Below are 17,870 nucleotides of genomic sequence, written 5' to 3'. Positions count from 1 at the left end.
TTGAAAGGGAATTCTAAGTTTGATTTTTAAGATATGGTGTTAGTAGTGTTTTTTCTACCACTTGAAGATGTGAGCACCTCATCCCATCTCCCCAAAAGCCAGTTACTATTACTGAGCAAATCCTAATCAGATTATTTCAACTTAAAAATGCAAGATGAGTAAACAACGTAATTCTTTTCATCCGGAATTTCAATTTTTCTTGGATTATGTTCTGTAGACTATTTCTCCTCTTTTAACTAGTTTACAGTTTTCAAGGATTGACCTAATAATCCATCTGTAATTCTGTTTTTGTCTTTGTTCCTGCTACTCTCTTCTCGTTTTTCATTTTATCATTTTACAGTGGCAGTAATGCCACATGCCACTCGTTGTAGACATTTATAGCAACAATGCATATATTACAAAAATGACTAACTTTATTAGATTTCAGACCTACTTGAACTACATTTAAATTTAAGTATTTGAATCACCTCCCTTTTCCCCACTTCTGTGATAATTTATCTGTAGCTGTTTGATTCTGTAATAACCAAAAAAAAACCTCTGAAAGTCTAATCAATTAGTATGTATGATTTATTCATTTACTTTGATGCTTCATTTAGTCATTGAAGAATAAAAACTGTGGTTAAAATTATTCATTGATTGTCTTTAAGATTTAAAAAAATTATTGAAAGTAACATACTGTTATTTAGTAAAAAAGAGCTCTTCAAGTGATGACATAAATCTCAAGTTAACATTTAAAAGAAAAAAACAAGGCATCCCTCAGAGCTGCACTTCACATACACTGTGAAGGGTTGGTTAATTATAAAAATAAAAATATTATCAGAGCATAGTAAAGGAGTAGGATCTTTTAGCTAATTTTTTTCCAGAAGCATTCCTCAATGCTTTATGAATTATGAAAATAATTTATAATATTCTCTACTAATGAATGAAATACTACTATTGTGAATAAAGACTATTGTGCACTGAAACATGGAAGGATCAAAAAACAAATGCTTTTTTATGGCACATGAAAATTCTATAAAGTAGAATAACAAATAACACTTATTTTTTCACAGAAGTTCTAAGTCACTTGAATTAAATACAAATTTGATCTTTTTAGGCAATTTGATGTCGTTTGCCTAGAGAGAAAGCATGATTTAGTTTTTTTATCAAAATTTCTTTGACTTGCCTCCACATTGTCGAATATTGTATGGGACACAGTGAGATTTTATAAAAGTATGTCCCAAATATTTTATGCAGCATTCACTAAAATATTCATTTATTATCTGAAATTTAAATTTAACTGAGCATTCTGTGTTTTATGTGATGAACTTATGCTTATGCTAAGTAGATCTATAAAATGACATCTTTTTTTCTCAATATGAAGAAAGTGTTTGCTATCAGTGTGGCAGGAGGATATAGCATTTAGATTAATACAAAGCATATATTTGTAAAAAATTTGAAATTAGTTTGGCTTAATGTACCCAGAGGTTTTAGGAGTTTTTAACTAATGACGGGTTTATTCATAGGATCACTCAAAATATGCCATCTGCAAAATATCTGTGTACATCTTAATATTTCTCTGCTGCTTTGTGACCCTACATATTAAATCCAGCATCCTGAACATCCAGAGCTGTGACTGTCCATTTCTTTGTTATTAAGCAGATACTTACTGTCAATCTGGATGTTTTGTGATGAGGGGAATCAATAGATGTGTGAGCTTTGGTCTCGACCTTAGGGTAATTACATATACCTGTAAAGTGAAGCATGTATGATTTTAATCACATACCATCTGTGATTAAAAAAAATTGAAGAGGAATACAAGGATTTAGAGTAACAAAGAAGACACTAGATTTATTCTTGGATTGAATCATTTGGGAAGTCTTTATGGATGAGGGGGTGGTTAAGTTGGGTCTTGAGAAATAGAGGAAAAATTTCCTGAATGTCTTTGAAGTTTTCATGTTAATGCTGATGAAAAGAAAGTGCATTTAGTAGGTTGGAGGAGAGTCCAAATTAATGTACTTTCACAATGACTAAACTTTTATTCTTGAGAAAAGTTTTCTTTTACTGGGGTTTATTACAATCTAGTCTTATTATTTGGAAGTGTGACATTACATTGAAGAGCTTGTCAGTTATTACTGAGGGAATGATACATGTCAGAGAATATGCTAAATCTTTTAGGTACTAATTCCTGAACAACCATTGCTTTAACTATCAAATAACATACATGAAACAGTAACCGTAGATGAGCAAAAGTATTCTATTTTTCCTTCAATATTTTTATGTTAATTAACTCTTCTGTGCTTCTGCTTCTTTATCTGCAAAGTGGGGTGGAAATATATACTTTGTGTTATTGCTGCGGGCAATATATGTAATTAACCTGGCACTAAAGAATATTTAAAGACAATCTCCAAACAATGATAAAGAAAAAATGAATTGGGATTATTCCTGACAATTTTGTGCTTGTAGTTTATTTTATAAAGCTGTGAATGTTGACTCAGAAGGTGTATGTGACTTAAAATGATAACAATGTTGCCATTCATAAAAAATTCATCTTGGACCTGAATGTAGTGGTGCATGCCTCTAATCCCAGCTACTCAGGAGGCTGACGTGGGAGGATCCCTTGAGCCCAGGAGTTCAAGGCCAGCCTGGGCAACATAGTGAGACCTCGTTTCTTAAAAAGAAAAAAAAAAAAATTCATTTGGGAATGTTCTAAAAGTGCTGAGTATATACAGGTATATTAAGAGTACACTCCAAGCCAACACACTTGTCATGAGTTATTTATGACCATAGCTGCATGATTCTTGCTACTCAAGGTGTGGTCTGGGGACCTTGTAAGAAATACTGAGTATTATCAGGATCTCGGAAAATTTGAAATAAAAGAAGAAATACAGAATATTAGGTTCTACCCTAGTCTTCCAGCATCAGAATATGAATTTGAATGAAATCTCCAGGTGATTTTTACACATTAGTTTGAGAAGCACTGGTCTAAATTTTAGTATAGGTTATTGAAAAGTTCATATTGCTCCAGGCTTTTGACAGTAACGTTGTCTTTTTAGTATGTTTTCTGTCATTCATTTAGAACTGATAATATAAGGAGAAAGGAGTTGTTCAAGTCTCAAGAGCACTTTGTAGCAAATTGCCTTTTCTGCTTCACCTAGTGGTGTTCAATAGCCTGAAAGATTGAGCAGTTAAACAGTTTACTGCTTAAATGTCCAGCTTTACTCTTTTTTCATTAATAGTAGTAAGACCTAGAGTCTTAAGATTCTGAATAACAATAATAGTAAGATCATTCCCTGTATTTTATTAAAGCCTTGGGAGTTAGGAGATGTCTTGTGAGTTTATTCACTAAGTTGCTTAGAGCCATGGTGTAGCTAGTAATACAGTTTATGGGTACTGGTCCCTGCGTTGGCGTCATTTGAGGACTTTGTTAAATAAACATTTAGATTCTCAGATTATGCCCAGGATATTCTGGTTCAGTGGGATAAGGAAGACTTGGAATCTCTATTGCTGAGAAAGAAACTCTTTGGGTTGCAATGCTGCCCAGCCTGTTTTGCAAACCATTGCTCTAGTCAGTTTCTTTTTTCTCTGTTAGAAGACCTTTTCCATCCCCTGTGTTTTCATTTGGCATATTGTCAGTAGTTTACATTTATATAAAATTAGAAAGGTAGGCAGTGGAAAGTAGAAAAATATAACATTGTTCTGGGAGTTTGAAGCCCTGTGTTCCTGACTTGATATAGATGAAATGGGCAAGGCACTCTTTCTCCATTTTACTATCTGTGAAATGGGTTGTATACTTCAGTGGAACGTGAGAACCTGTAGACATGAGTGCTTTGAACTTTCAAAAGAAGTGTGAATTGAGCTTGTTTTTACAACCTTGTTGTAATATCCTTCCTGTTAAAATGTGTTTTCCTTTTCGACATAAAACCTGGTTCTCACGGAAAACTTACCCCTGCACTTTCTGTTTCCTTTGTACTTTATTCCTATCCCCACTCTTCTCTGTGTTCCTACAGCTCTCCAGCACCTGTACCATGGGCGGTTTTGCCTAGGTCGGTTGGTTCACGAGGTCCTCTCCGGGCTGATGAGAGCAGCTCCTGCTGAGACATGCCAGGAGTCAGGGAGTTTTCCTTTGGGACAGGAACTTCAAACTAGAAAACCTAGAAGACTCAGACACCTTGTCTCAGGGTGTGATACCCTGTGATGAACTCATGTTTTGGGCAGGGACCTAGGACCTTGTGTATTTGGGGGGGAAGTACTAGTTAAATAATAGGTGAAGATTATGTAACTTCAATATCTACTGATTCTGCAATCTAGAAATATTCTTAAGCGACCCCTATTCCTTCATCTTTATTCAGAATCAGTAGATATTGAAGTAACATAATCTTAATTACTTAGCTATATTCCTAGATATGCCATGTTCTAAACAACTTTAATAAATACATTCAGAAAACATCCTTACCTCCCAAGGTTTTAATAAAACACAGGTAATGTCCTTACTGTCTTTGTTATTTAGAATTTGAAGATACTGGCTCTGACTGCTATTAATGAAAGAAGAGTAAAGCTTGACAATTAAGCAGTAGAAGGCTAAACTGCTCATTCTTTCATGTCATTGAACGCCGCTAGATGAAGCAGAAAAGCATAGAATATATTCTACTGGGCCATGTCCTAAAGCAAAGGATCTTCTAGGACATAAGCTTGGTTTTAAAAATGTTTTTTTTTTTTGGTCATGGTTGAGGTACATAGGGGAATGGCAATGAATGATACCAAAACACCAGTTTGTAAGTTTAAACTCTTGCAGAAACAGTACAGAATATGGATTCACAGAGAACAGAGGGGCTTTATTTAATTTTAGGATTTATACTGATTAACTCTCATTTATTTACTTAATATGCACAAGAACCGTATCAAGAGACAACTTTATTTTCATTTTGCAGATGCGGAAACTGAGACAGGTTCAGTAAATTATTCAAAGTTACTTACATTGTAGAATACAGAGCCAAAGTTTGAAGCTTAAGCATTCTCCTTAAGAGTCTACACTCTTACATGTGGTTGGTTGTTTCACCAGTAAGAACTGAGAGTCTACCGTTTGAAAATAATTTTGCTTTGTGGTCCACAAGAATTTTGTATTTCTTTTCATATATGTTGATCCTTTCTCCTTCTTGTCACCCTGGTATTTACAGTCTTGATATCTTGAAACAGAATCACTATGATTCTTTAGCATTTTATTACTGGAGTTACCAGTTTTGGTAGAAGTGTCAGTGGTAATTTGTAGTTTTAATTTATAGGCATGGATCTCTTTAGAGATTTCAAGCAGAGATCTCACCATGTCAAGGAACCACAAATATGCTAATGTGGACAGTGAGTCCATTATAACCATCTTGGGGTGAAAATCAATCATGGTCTGCTAAGTGCTTTCAGAAGTTGTTGTTGTTGTTGTTGTTGTTGTTTTAATTTCCATGACTCAATATATCGTGTAGAATATATTCAGTAGGGTAATTTTGGATTTATGTGTTTGTTTCCCATTAGGTTAAACTAGAATGTGTGTGTTTTTTTTTTTGTTGTTGTTGTTTTGTTTTGTTTGAGATGGAGTCTCGCTCTGTCGCCCAGGTTGGAGCACAGTGTCGTGATCTCGGCTCCCTGCAACCTCTGCCTCCCAGGTGCAAGTAATTCTCCTGCCTCAGCCTCCCGAGTAACTGGGATTACAGGCTCCCGCCACCACACCCAGCTAATTTTTGTAGTTTTCTTAGAGATGGGGTTTCACCATGTTGGTCAGGCTGGTCTCGAACTTCTGACCTCAGGTGATCTGCCCGCCTCTGCTTCCCAAAGTGCTGAGATTACAGGCGTGAGCCACCAGGCCCTGCCTAGAATGTGTTTTTGATAAGAAGCTTTTGTAGATGAGATCCACAGAGGTTCTAGGTCCTAGATTTTAGGTATTGTCTATTGTCTTTTGTATTCTTAGTCCTGTTTTTGAATTTTCTGGCCTTGACATTGGTGGCAAGATTATTCCTCTTGTTCATAATCATCTTTACATTGAAGGTTAGGCTATTTCCACTTGAGGAAATTAATTTTACTATTGTGCTTTTATGGTCAACTCATCCTCCCATTATTTGTCATTTGTTGTATATTTCTTTACTACTTAAACAATGAAAAAAATAGGAAAAAGATTGGAAACGATCTTCTGTAAAAAGTAAATATCCGTATTTACTCAACAAAATGTAAGCTCTTGTATGCTACATTAAGCACTCTCAACAAATACTTTAGATTTTGTTTCATGTTTTATACCTTTGAATTTTCCTTCCATAAAATAGGAACATTCTTTTGGAATTTCAGCTATCAGGCATGTCTTATAAAGGAATGAAGTTATTGATAAACATCACAGCCCCAGAGTAATTAAAACATGCATTTGAGCACCTACTCCCCAGCTGATTGCCTTCCTTTACCTTTGAAGAGATCCCCTGTCCCTACCATGACCTACAAAGCTCTAGATAACCCTTCAAACTTGTCAATTGACATTCTTCCTCTCATTTATTCCTCTAAAACCACAATGTCCTCTTTTCAGTGTCTCAGACTAGCTAGAATGTGGCTTCCTTTCCCCTTCCTCATCCTCCAAGGATAGCTTCTTTTCACCCTTTGATTTCATATGTCTCCCTCAGAAAGTCCTTCCTGATTACCTGCGCAGCCCTTTATACCAATTACTATCCATTTCATTCTTAGCACCTGTCACTCTTTGTACTTACAGACTTATAGTCATGTGAAACTTCCTGTCTAGTCATTCCTGACTAGACTCTAAGCAGCAGGTAGGCAAAGACTATATATCTTTTATTCACCAATGTGTACCCAGTGCCTGGAAAAGAAATATTTTGATGATTATCTAAAATTACATATATGAGTACATAACTTACAGTATCTTACAGTTTTAAGTAATAGCTCACAAAATTTATTTTGTTACTTTAATTTGGTAATTCATAGCAAGTTATATCAGGGAAGTAGAAAGTGTTTCCCTGATATTTATTTAGACAGCCGTACACAGCTTTTATAGTTAAACAAAATATGCCTAGTTCCACATCACTTGTGTATCTTTTGGGTATGCTTTTTACAGTGCAATACTTCTGTTCTTCTTTGTTAATCAAATATATGTCCTAATATAGCAGTTACTGTTCTCTCTTTAACAGCAGAAGATGGCAGGGAATTTGATAATAAAATCGTCTTGTTTTATGCCATTTAAAAAGAAAACACACACACACCCTTTTAATGAATATATTGTAAAGCCTCTATTATGGTGTTTGACACTCAACAGACACTCAATTTCTTGAATGTGTTTATGTTCTCATAGATGGATAGAATTTGTTTAGAGAAAAATCATGGGTTATAAATACACCTTATTTTCTAGACTTTACAGATCAGTGAGCAATATTTAATTCACTAAATGGATTTAAATTTGATGATAGAAAAGAAAACTTTATTGCTTTTTAAAAATCATTTAATAATTTGATAATGATTTATTGTTTTATGTTTAAATTTAGTTCCTTTTAATATACGGAAAAGCTGTACAAAGCATTTCAGCATTAGAAATTGAAGTGTATCTATAGGGGGAAATCCTCAATTTAGTTTAAATAACAGAAAGTGAAAAGGGCATTTGAAATCAGGTGTGAAAACTTAAGAATAGTGACTTAAATGATACAATTAATGATTATCCATCAGGGTAAAATGCATCTATCAAGGCAAAATGAACAGAATGGGGCATTTAACAGTAATGCAAACTAACCAGTTTTAGTGCTAATCACCTGGAACGTATGCGCACAAGCACGAGCAGCGTGTGTGCATGCGTGCGTGCACGATGTGTCTGTGTGTGTGTGTGTCTGTTATACCTATTACTGCTAATATAACAAGGGCACTTTGAACTCTTTATATAGAACTGAAGATGCCAGTTAATTACATTCCAGTTTTGGGGTGTTAAGAATATTGCATTTCTTTCTACCTACTACATTGCATGAGTAGGTAGAAAATTCAGGTGCTTAAGCACCTGAAATAAAACAACCCTTCAGAACGCTGTCTTTGCAATAACTGTTTTCTTCTTCTCCAGGAGAGCACACAGCTGCTACAAATGCCGTCAGTGCAGTTTTACAGCTGCCGATACTCAGTCACTACTGGAGCACTTCAACACTGTTCACTGCCAGGAACAGGACATCACTACAGCCAACGGCGAAGAGGACGGTCATGCCATATCCACCATCAAAGAGGAGCCCAAAATTGACTTCAAGGTCTACAATCTGCTAACTCCAGACTCTAAAATGGGAGAGCCAGTTTCTGAGAGTGTGGTGAAGAGAGAGAAGCTGGAAGAGAAGGACGGGCTCAAAGAGAAAGTTTGGACCGAGAGTTCCAGTGATGACCTTCGCAATGTGACTTGGAGAGGGGCAGACATCCTGCGGGGGAGTCCGTCATACACCCAAGCAAGCCTGGGGCTGCTGACGCCTGTGTCCGGCACCCAAGAGCAGACAAAGACTCTAAGGGATAGTCCCAATGTGGAAGCTGCCCATCTGGCGCGACCTATTTATGGCTTGGCTGTGGAAACCAAGGGATTCCTGCAGGGGGTGCCAGCTGGCGGAGAGAAGTCTGGGGCCCTCCCCCAGCAGTATCCTGCATCGGGAGAAAACAAGTCCAAGGATGAATCCCAGTCCCTGTTACGGGTAGGATGGTTTCATTTTTAAATAATTCATTTGTTTTGAAGGGCAAAAGGAGGGACACACATTCTTTCTATACAGGATTGTGTTGTGTATGAAGTGAAACTTAATGATCTGTCTCAATCTGGGGATTTATACTCCTAAGGCCAAAGTGGCAGCAAGTAACTCATGTGTGTTTGTGTGTGCTGTGCACTTACTTGATATAGTGTTAGGCAGTCACTTGTTTGTCTTTGCTCTTAGCTCAGATTGAACGTTGGTTAATCATTCCTGGTGACTATACAAAACAACAAGGCCATATTTGGAGAAGGGAGGCTTAGAATCCCAGAAGGATGTACATCTGTTACATGGAAATAACTAAATGACTTTTAAATTTTAAGCTGCTATGACAGTATATGGTTAATAAGGAAGTCAGAAGAGATTTAAATCACTAAGAATGTAATGTCCTTGATGAGATGTTCATACAAAAATACAGAGTTTTTTAAAACCCACGATATAATTATGTATAAATGACAATGCTTGTTGTTGTCGAGTTGCCAACAAGAGGGGGAAAAATGAGAAAAGCCCAAATGTGAATAGTGTGAAAAGCGGCCAAAGAAGAGTGCCATGCATTTGATATGAACAGGATCTTTTAGGGGGAAAGACCTAGTTCCATGTGGAAAAAGAAAACAAAACCTCTGAGTAAGGTAAGATCCTCGATTGCTCTCTTCATACTATGTAGACTCAGCATTGTTAAAAAGTATTTTAGATTTTGAAAATTCATGAGCTCCCAATAAGTGATAGTTGCTCGATGCCTAAGACACCACCTGTTGGACGTTTTACCTTAACTCTGTGAAAGTTTTGAGCTTTTCTGGATGATCTTGAAGCTTTGTTCATGCATAGAAGGTAGGATCAGACACTAGCTAACCTTTACAAAAGATCCAGTTAGGAAATAGAGTTCCATTAGCCAGGTGCTTTGACCTGCAGGTCATAGACCAGTGAGTTCTCTCTGGATGTATACTGGGGAGAAAAATTGCTCTTCCCAATGTCTGCTTGGCTGCTCTGCTCTCATTTCCTGCAGATTCTCTGAAGCCTATCTGTGCTTCTCAGTATTCTCTAGCGGAGGTGAAAAACGCCCCTTAGAGGTGCACAGTTAATTATAAAAGCTGTTACCTTTCCCATCTGTAGTCATGCCCTGGAGCTAAGAGAAGGGCTTGAATACAGAAGAGGAGATGCCCCCTGTACAGAGAGAAACAAAGAATCCTTCCTGCAGGGAAGAAGCAAGTTTACTATGAGTAACTTCGGAAAAAAGAGAAACAGTTTCTGTGCCCTTCAAGAGGGGGTTCAATTTAGGGAACTCCCCTCCAATGAATATACATGGAGCTGCATTTTTATAATTGTCAATATTGGTTGTTTTCTCAGCACGTCATTACTCTTCTGGCCTCAAGTGACTTATGGCTTCTGGTTATAAGGCGGGAATGAAATGTCCTATGTTTTATTAAATTCATACTGCATTTTGAGAGTGTGGTATATTTGGGGGCCTTATATCTATATCACTGGAACCCCTTTCCTTCCTTTTTCCACTTAAAATTGTTTTCATCCATGACATCTTCATTTGACGCCATATTGTTTGACTGTTTCTGGAATATTACCTTTTCTGCCATTGTTTATATACTCTAAGACTTTGAAATGACAATTTATTAAGCAATGGTATAAAAAACCTGAGCGTAGTGGTTGCATTTTTTGAGCAAGATGGAGATGATGATACTTTTCTAAAAAATTGTTTTTCTCAATTCCTCCACTTCCTTAAATCCCTGATTTCAAGTTTCTATTGCATCATTTTAACCGCCTTTTCAGTTCCTCCACATTAGCTGCTGAAGTAGGAAACCTTCACCAAGAGATTCCTTAGCTGTGTTCTACAATAATAGCCAAATTCCAACCCTATGATTTATTATCTTCAAAGGCTGTAATCTACTAAATTTCAGAGATCTGATAAAATTACATTAATATATACATATACATGCATATGCATATATAAAAGGAAGAACATTGAATCATTCTGTGGTTGCAATAAAATTTAAATCTTTTAAGATTCACATTTTATATTTGAATAGTGCTTTTGGAAATCACCCATTTTATTGGATATTTGGAATAGGAAGGGTAGCCAATTTAATTTATTGTGCAACATTTAGGTTATTAGCTGTATATGAAATTTTCAATGTGTACATATCTTAGATGATGAGCTTTTTAAGACACCTAACAGAATTAAGAAACAGCCCATTCTCATTGTGAATTTGACACAAATTCTACTTTGGTGGTATTAGTTGGTATTCTCAAATTATCATACCGAATACATACCTCTAATTCATTACCCTACCAGTGGTAGAAAAAAAAAAGCAGAATTTTGAGGTCATGTTTAATAAAGGCAAAAAAAAAAAAGTACTGTAAGTTTGTAGTTTCAGAGGCATAGTTATTAGTGAAGATGTCCTGTAATAATTTAAAATATGCCATAGAAATATACAGATATAATTTACATGTTTTGAACCCAAATTACAGTAGTATATAAATATATGCCTACAGAATGCATATTTATATTTGAAACAATAAAATAGAACTTGAAAGTAACTACAATTATTCAGAAATTGTAAGCAATTTAAGAAATGTAAACTATCAGATTTTAAAAGTGCCTTTTTAATTAGTTTTTTCAATATAGCATTAATAGAGCAAGTATATTAATACATTTATATATACAGTTTCTAATACTAAAGTAAAATTTAATCATTTAAAAATACTATACAGAGTGGTATCAAGAATTAAGTATGGAAAACTTGCCCAACAGAAAATGTTGATTTAATATAGTTCAATACTATGCTGGTAAATAATGGAAACATTTTAAAATAAAAGGCTGAATGTAGTTAGGATTGTGTTACAAAGCACATAATTAAAATGTTGCTTTCAGCATATTAGTCTTTCTGATAACTTTTTTTTTTTTAAACTGGTTTCAGCAATGGAAGTTTGCTGTACTTCTGAAAGTGAGGAAGGAAATATAAGAATCACAAGAAGAGCTAAAATTTCGAAATGTTCTCTTCATTAACATTAGTGGTTTTCTTCTTTTTTTGGCTTATGTCAGGGTCAGTGTTTGGCTTTTAGTTTTGTGTTCAATATGATATCATTTATGTATATTTTTATTTAGTAAATGTCTATATTTTTCCCTTGTTATTAATATGAAATTGATCTTGATATAAAAATCTTAAGTTGCATATGCCTCTGTGTTGACTACTGTGCTTTGAGTATGACAAAAGCCACATTGCCATAAACTTGATCTTATAAATTGCTCTAAGAAAACTAGGCTTTTTGTTGCATATTAATCACACAATATTTCTACAAAATTTTTGAGTATTTTCTTGTGTTAGTAGGAAGAAGTATTAAGGCCTTTAGAATCTTTACTAGAAATAGTCTAAGCTTATATGACAACTTTAATTTATTATCTTAACATTTCTAGAATAGATCTGATAAAACATGAATCACCTCCTGAAAGTGGTCACCAACGTTTACTAATAATATTTTGAAAACCCAGTGTTTTTATTTAAAATTTAGGTCTGTGAAGAGGTTAACATGTTTAAAATTACCTGTGCTAAAAGTATAAGTAAATTATTTTATATATTCCAATAGATGTTTCTTAATCATTTTAAACTAAATAGTATAGTATAGTCAGCATTCAGGTAAAGTTGTATACTTTTCTGACAAGTTTTTTTTATGATGTACATTGACACAAAGGTATTTATTTTGTAGATAAACTTATGCAGATGCAACTGTATTAATCTTATTGCTTCCTGAATAAGAAATTCTGGATTTTATTTTTGTAATGGAATTTTTAGATTGGATATTCCATTGCAGAAAACTTGGCTTTTTATCTGATAATTACATGAATAAGGATCAAAAAATCTATCATTAAATTTCACAAAAAAATTAACCAACATTGTATAGTTTTTCATTTGTTAATAAAATACAGAAGTACAGTTAAGCTTATTGGGTGAGTCTTTAGGGGGAGCTCATGGCAAATCAACATTCAGGTAAACTCCTCCATGTTATTTGTCAGAACAGAATGTTGTGGATAACTTGTAGCTCAGGTTCTTCCGTAGGTTCAAATGCCGTAGTTATTAGAGCACTTTTTTCCTGCACCTAGAGGAAAGATAAATCTCCTTGAGATTGATCTTGGTTTCCAGTTTAAATTTATTTAGAAAATCTGTCAGTTGTGACATCTACATTTTGTGCTGCTTGGCTTCAGCGGAGATGCTCAACCATGGGCCTGGGGAGTTGAGTTCCAAGTTCTGGAAGTTGAGTTCCAAGTTGAGCCACTGACTTTCAAAGGAAGGGCCTCCCAGGATCTCTGTTCATCTGTCGCTTGGAGAGGATCATACTGCCTGCCACCCTCACAGGAGTGTTGTGCAGCTTAGTTAATTAACGTTTGTCAGGCCATTTGAGATCCTCAGATGCAGAGCGCTAGATAAGTGGAAATAGTCTGATTATTTGTTCATTTTGTAAGTGTGATACCAGGACAGTACAATGAGAATGTTATTTCCCCTTTTCTTCAGCAGCGTTAAATTTATAGTTTAAAGATTGTTGATACCGGACAGACTATTGAGATGCAAAAATGTTCTTTTGGGGACAGTCCATTGGCAGCCAAACAGACGTTTAAACAAGTGACAATGTTGAATGCCTTTACAACCACTGACAGAAGACTGCAGGAGCTTTTTTTTAACTAAAGATGGTCTGAAGTGAAAAGTGATATTCATTGTTTTGCTTCATATTTAATTAAAAATGAAAGCAAAATTCCAGTTATCATAGAGGTAGCACTGATTTAATGTTTATGTACGTAACTGTTTTCTCACCTGAATTGAACTTTTTACATGTGCATAAGTAAAATACCAAAGAGATCAGACTATATCAGGAAAAATGGGAAGTATATACCTCTCTAAACACTGGTTATGAAGCCGTGACTTTAGGCCCTGTTGGTAGTTTCTCTTTAGGTAGCAGTTGATATTTTCTTTGCCTGAGAGTAAAATAAATGATTAAAAACTATTGACTATATGCAGAGATGAAAAATCCTTGTACGTCTTTGCTTCTGTGCAATATAGATGTATTTCTGTTGACATCTATTTGAAAAATATATGATTTAAACTCAAATATGTTTTAGTTTAGATTTTAAAAATACAATCCATGTATCAAATTCATTATGTGTAATAGTGAACATGACGATTCTATTTTACCATGTAAAATTTAAATAGCTTTTTCTTATTTATTGATTATTCATCTTTTACATTTATATACCATTTTTGACAGTAGAAAGCAACTAAAGCCAATTCCATAGGTATAGAAGTTTGGTTTTATTAGTTTGATTAATGAGATTTTCAAGCAATCTAATTTCTTTTCTATAAGTCTGCTTCATTAGCCCACACGTTTTTTAAAGCACTTAATTTTTTTAATGCACACACAATAATTGTACATATTATGGGGAACATAGTGCTGTTGTGATACATATAATGTGTGGTGGAAAGATTAGAGTAATTTGCATATCCGTCACCTCAACATTTGTAATTTCTTTGTATTAGGGACATTCACTATTCCAGCTATTTGAAACTACATACTACTGTTAAGTACAGGCATCCTACAGTGCTACAGAATGCTGAAACTTACTCCTCCCGTCTAGCTATACCTTCATATCCTTCAACACATCTCTCCCTATTCTGCCTTTCACCCTACCCTTCCTATCCTCTAATATCTTCTGTTCTGTTTTTGGTTTCTACGAGATCAAATTTTTTTTTTTTTAGCTTCCACATATAAGTGAGAACATGCAGTGTATAACTTTCTATTCCAGGCTTATTTCACTTAAAATAACATTCGCCTGTTCTATTCACATTGCTGCAAATGACAAAATTTTATTCTTTTTTTATGACTGAATATATTCCATTGTGTGTATTTACCTCATTTTGTTTATTCATTTTTCTGTCATCGGACACCTAGGCTGATTCCGTATCTTGATGATTGTGAATAGTGCTGCAGTGAACATGGGAGTACAGGTGTCTCTTTAATATACTAATTTCCTTTCCTTTGGAAAAATACTCAGGAGAGGGATTGCTGGATCATGTATGTAGTTCTGTTTGCGGTTTTTTGAGGAGCCTCCAATACTGTTCTCCATAGTGGCTGCCCTAGTTTACACTCCCACCCACATTAATAGCACTTGAAAAACAACAACAATGTTTTTGTAACCTAGACTGTTTATGAGGTCTGGCATAGTTCTGCTGGCCCAGGTTTCTAAAGCAGGTGAAGCAGATGTATCTTAGTGAATTGGACTGTAGGTTTGCAGCCACTGTGAAATGTTATCGTTTAGCACAGTATCTGTTCATTATTTCCTGTATAACTATCTTTTGCTTGGCTTCTCTTTTCCATGGACTGCATGAGTCAGGAGATAACAGGGCCCCCAAAAGAACCCATTGTTGAGCATTCCTAGATGTTGGAAGTGAAGAGTATACAGGAGGTGGCCCAAGTTTCAGGAGCACAGGGCCAGAATGATTCAGAAATGAGGTATGTGGTGTTGATGTGAATCTGGTAATTTTCTGGCAGAGCCCAGTCTGATGGGTCCATTTTACAGGCACATTAATACCTATAATGCCACAACAAAGTTTTGTTTTGGATTTTTGGGGATTTTGTTATTTTCACCAAAAAGGTAAATATTGTCTCCATTGCCATATATATATATATATATATTTTTTTTTTTTCTCTCCCTTCCCTTAGATACTGTTCAAAACTTTCCTTAAGTGTTTATAGGCAAAGGCATTGATTAGTAGACTGCTCTGCTTGTTAACTCAAGGAAGTTTGGCAAGCTAGGTACTGCTGTATCTAGTTGTGTTATCAGTTTAAGGAAAGGCAAATTGTTTCATTGATGTTTGAAGACCCTTTTTCCTTTTGGAGAAGCAATACTATTTACAGACTTTTATTATGAACTATAATTTACAAATACAAGGAAGTCTGGAACACAACTTTATATCAGTGGTTAGGAGTGAAGCAAAGGAATCTTAGTTTTGTTTTTTCTGACAACAGCACACTTGTGATAAATTGAGCGTTTGGCATCATTGTTCATCTCAGAATGATTAAATGCCTCCCTCTCACTTGTAATTTTATATGTTAACTTGGCTGTTTTAAAAAAGGCAGTTTCTTAATTTTGAAGAATTACTTTGGACATATTAATTAGGAAAAGGATAAACCATTTTCTACCATGGAAATTTATATATGCATAACATCATGAATAACCAGAAAATGCTAAGTATATACAGTATAGATATCTATTTTCAAAGGCAAAATACACTTTATAATTTTGCTAACATTAAAAAGGTACTGATTATGAATCAAACTTTTATGAGAATTTAGGTACAAAATGGAAAAGATTTTTAAAATAGATTTCTGGTTAAAATGATATTTTGTGTGAAGGAAGTGGTAAGATCCCTGACAACATGATTTATTGAATTGCATTTGCAGTAGTGTTACATTTAGTTTAAATTTTTATACAGGACTGATGCTCGATCATAAAAAAAGTCTTGGTAGACAAAGCACATAAAATCTCAGGGAATTAACTTTCTGACTGTAGCTATATACATTGGGTAACACAAGAATACCTGTTTGTAGCTGTCAAATTTGAATTCTTAATGAAGAAGAGAAAATCTGGTGAAACTACTTTAAAACAATTGTATAGGAAAGCATTACAAAAAAATTTTGGTTAAAATAGATGGATATTTATAACTGGTTGTCAATTAATTTAGCATTCAGTTTCTAGGATTAAGCTTACTGCCTTTCCATTAATTTATTACTGGTTGGATTCTTTTCATCTTCACCAGAACTCTTTGAGGTTGAAAGTATTATTATCCCCATCATTTAAAGGAGTAAACTGAGGCTTGGATATTAAGTATTTTGCCTAGATCACACTGCTCATAATGGCAGAGATTAAATTCTAGCTCTGGCAATTCTAGAGTCCCTGCTCATAACCATTGCATAGCCTCCTTTGGTTCAATATGGTTTGCTAATAAATACTTGGGTGACTTTCTACAATTTCAGAATTAATTTGTTTCATCTAAGCATACACGTTTTTATGTGTGTATGTACAAAACAAAATACCTTTTTGAAATTATATATGTGATACATGCTTATTGCAAAAGAGTTGGATAATACAATATACTGTAAAGAAGATGAAAACCACTCATAAATTCCAACCTATAAACACTTTCGTGTTCATATTTTGGCATCTAATATATCCTTTATGTATATTTAAATATATATTTTATTCAAGTATAGGATCATGTACCTCCCTGTTTTATAATTTTCTTTTTTAGTTTTCCAGTGTATTGTGGACATTTTTTCTCATCAACAAGTACAACCCACAATGTTCATTTTTGTGCCTCATTATACCATGGAATAGTGACATCCTAGTATGTTTAAGACATTCCTTATTAATGAACATTTAGGCTACTTCCAATTTTTAATTATAAAGGACATTTTGAAGGACCTCTTTGTACATATTATTCTGTTGCTTTATCATCTTTTTGGGATAATTTCATGTAGTATATTTCCAGTTATTTAAATGAGAAAGTGCATGATTTATAACAAATGGTATTTAACGTCCAAGTCACTGTTATCTAAAGGGGTAATTTTTAAGGTATAAAATAAGTTGGCTCATAAAAAATGCGTGGGAATAATATCCTAGAAATATTTAAGGATTAACTTCTAAATTGTAAATTGACATATTTAATGATAGATGCAAAAAATTAGGAGAAAAGCAAGTGACAATTTTATCACATATATGGAATACAGTACATGCCCAATACAAGGTAAATAGTATAATAAGCTTACTTTATATTGCATATGCAGTATAGTTTATTCTTTAGAGAAATTGATTTGCAAGAAGAACTCATTTTCTTAAGCAGAGTTGAGTCAAGGGTTTTAATTGAAAGCAGTCTACTCAGGCTTTGCCTTTCACGGGGGAATAATTTCTCTCTTTTCTCTGCTTTTGCTTTGCCTCCATGGATGATGCTCCTGCTACCCTTCACACTTTGTCAAACCAGTTTTGAAGTTTTCGCCTTCCCCAGATGTATGTCGGATGTGTGGGTAATGGTGTGGGCTTTGAGAGAGTATAATAGAAAAGAATTGATTTCTCTTTTCTTTAAAAGATGGCATTTAATTATCTTT

At 34.6% G+C, this 17,870-nt stretch overlaps 1 protein-coding gene across 9 annotated transcripts in view; it reads left to right on the top strand.

Moving 5' to 3' along the window:
* The window catches only part of TRPS1 (transcriptional repressor GATA binding 1), a 263,808-nt gene that overhangs the window by 76,116 nt on the left and 169,822 nt on the right, over window positions 1-17,870 (top strand). For all 9 annotated transcript variants that reach the window (XM_063669030.1, XM_063669034.1, XM_054498765.2 and 6 more), the window contains one exon: window positions 8,060-8,663. In XM_063669030.1, coding sequence (XP_063525100.1) covers window positions 8,060-8,663 — 604 coding nt within the window. The remainder of the gene's footprint in view (window positions 1-8,059; window positions 8,664-17,870) is intronic.

Source organism: Pongo pygmaeus, chromosome 7 (genome assembly GCF_028885625.2).
Source record: "Pongo pygmaeus isolate AG05252 chromosome 7, NHGRI_mPonPyg2-v2.0_pri, whole genome shotgun sequence".
In the NCBI taxonomy this organism is placed as follows: domain Eukaryota; kingdom Metazoa; phylum Chordata; class Mammalia; order Primates; family Hominidae; genus Pongo; species Pongo pygmaeus.
Note: the sequence above shows the minus strand (reverse complement) of the source record. Positions and strands in the feature narration are given on the sequence as shown.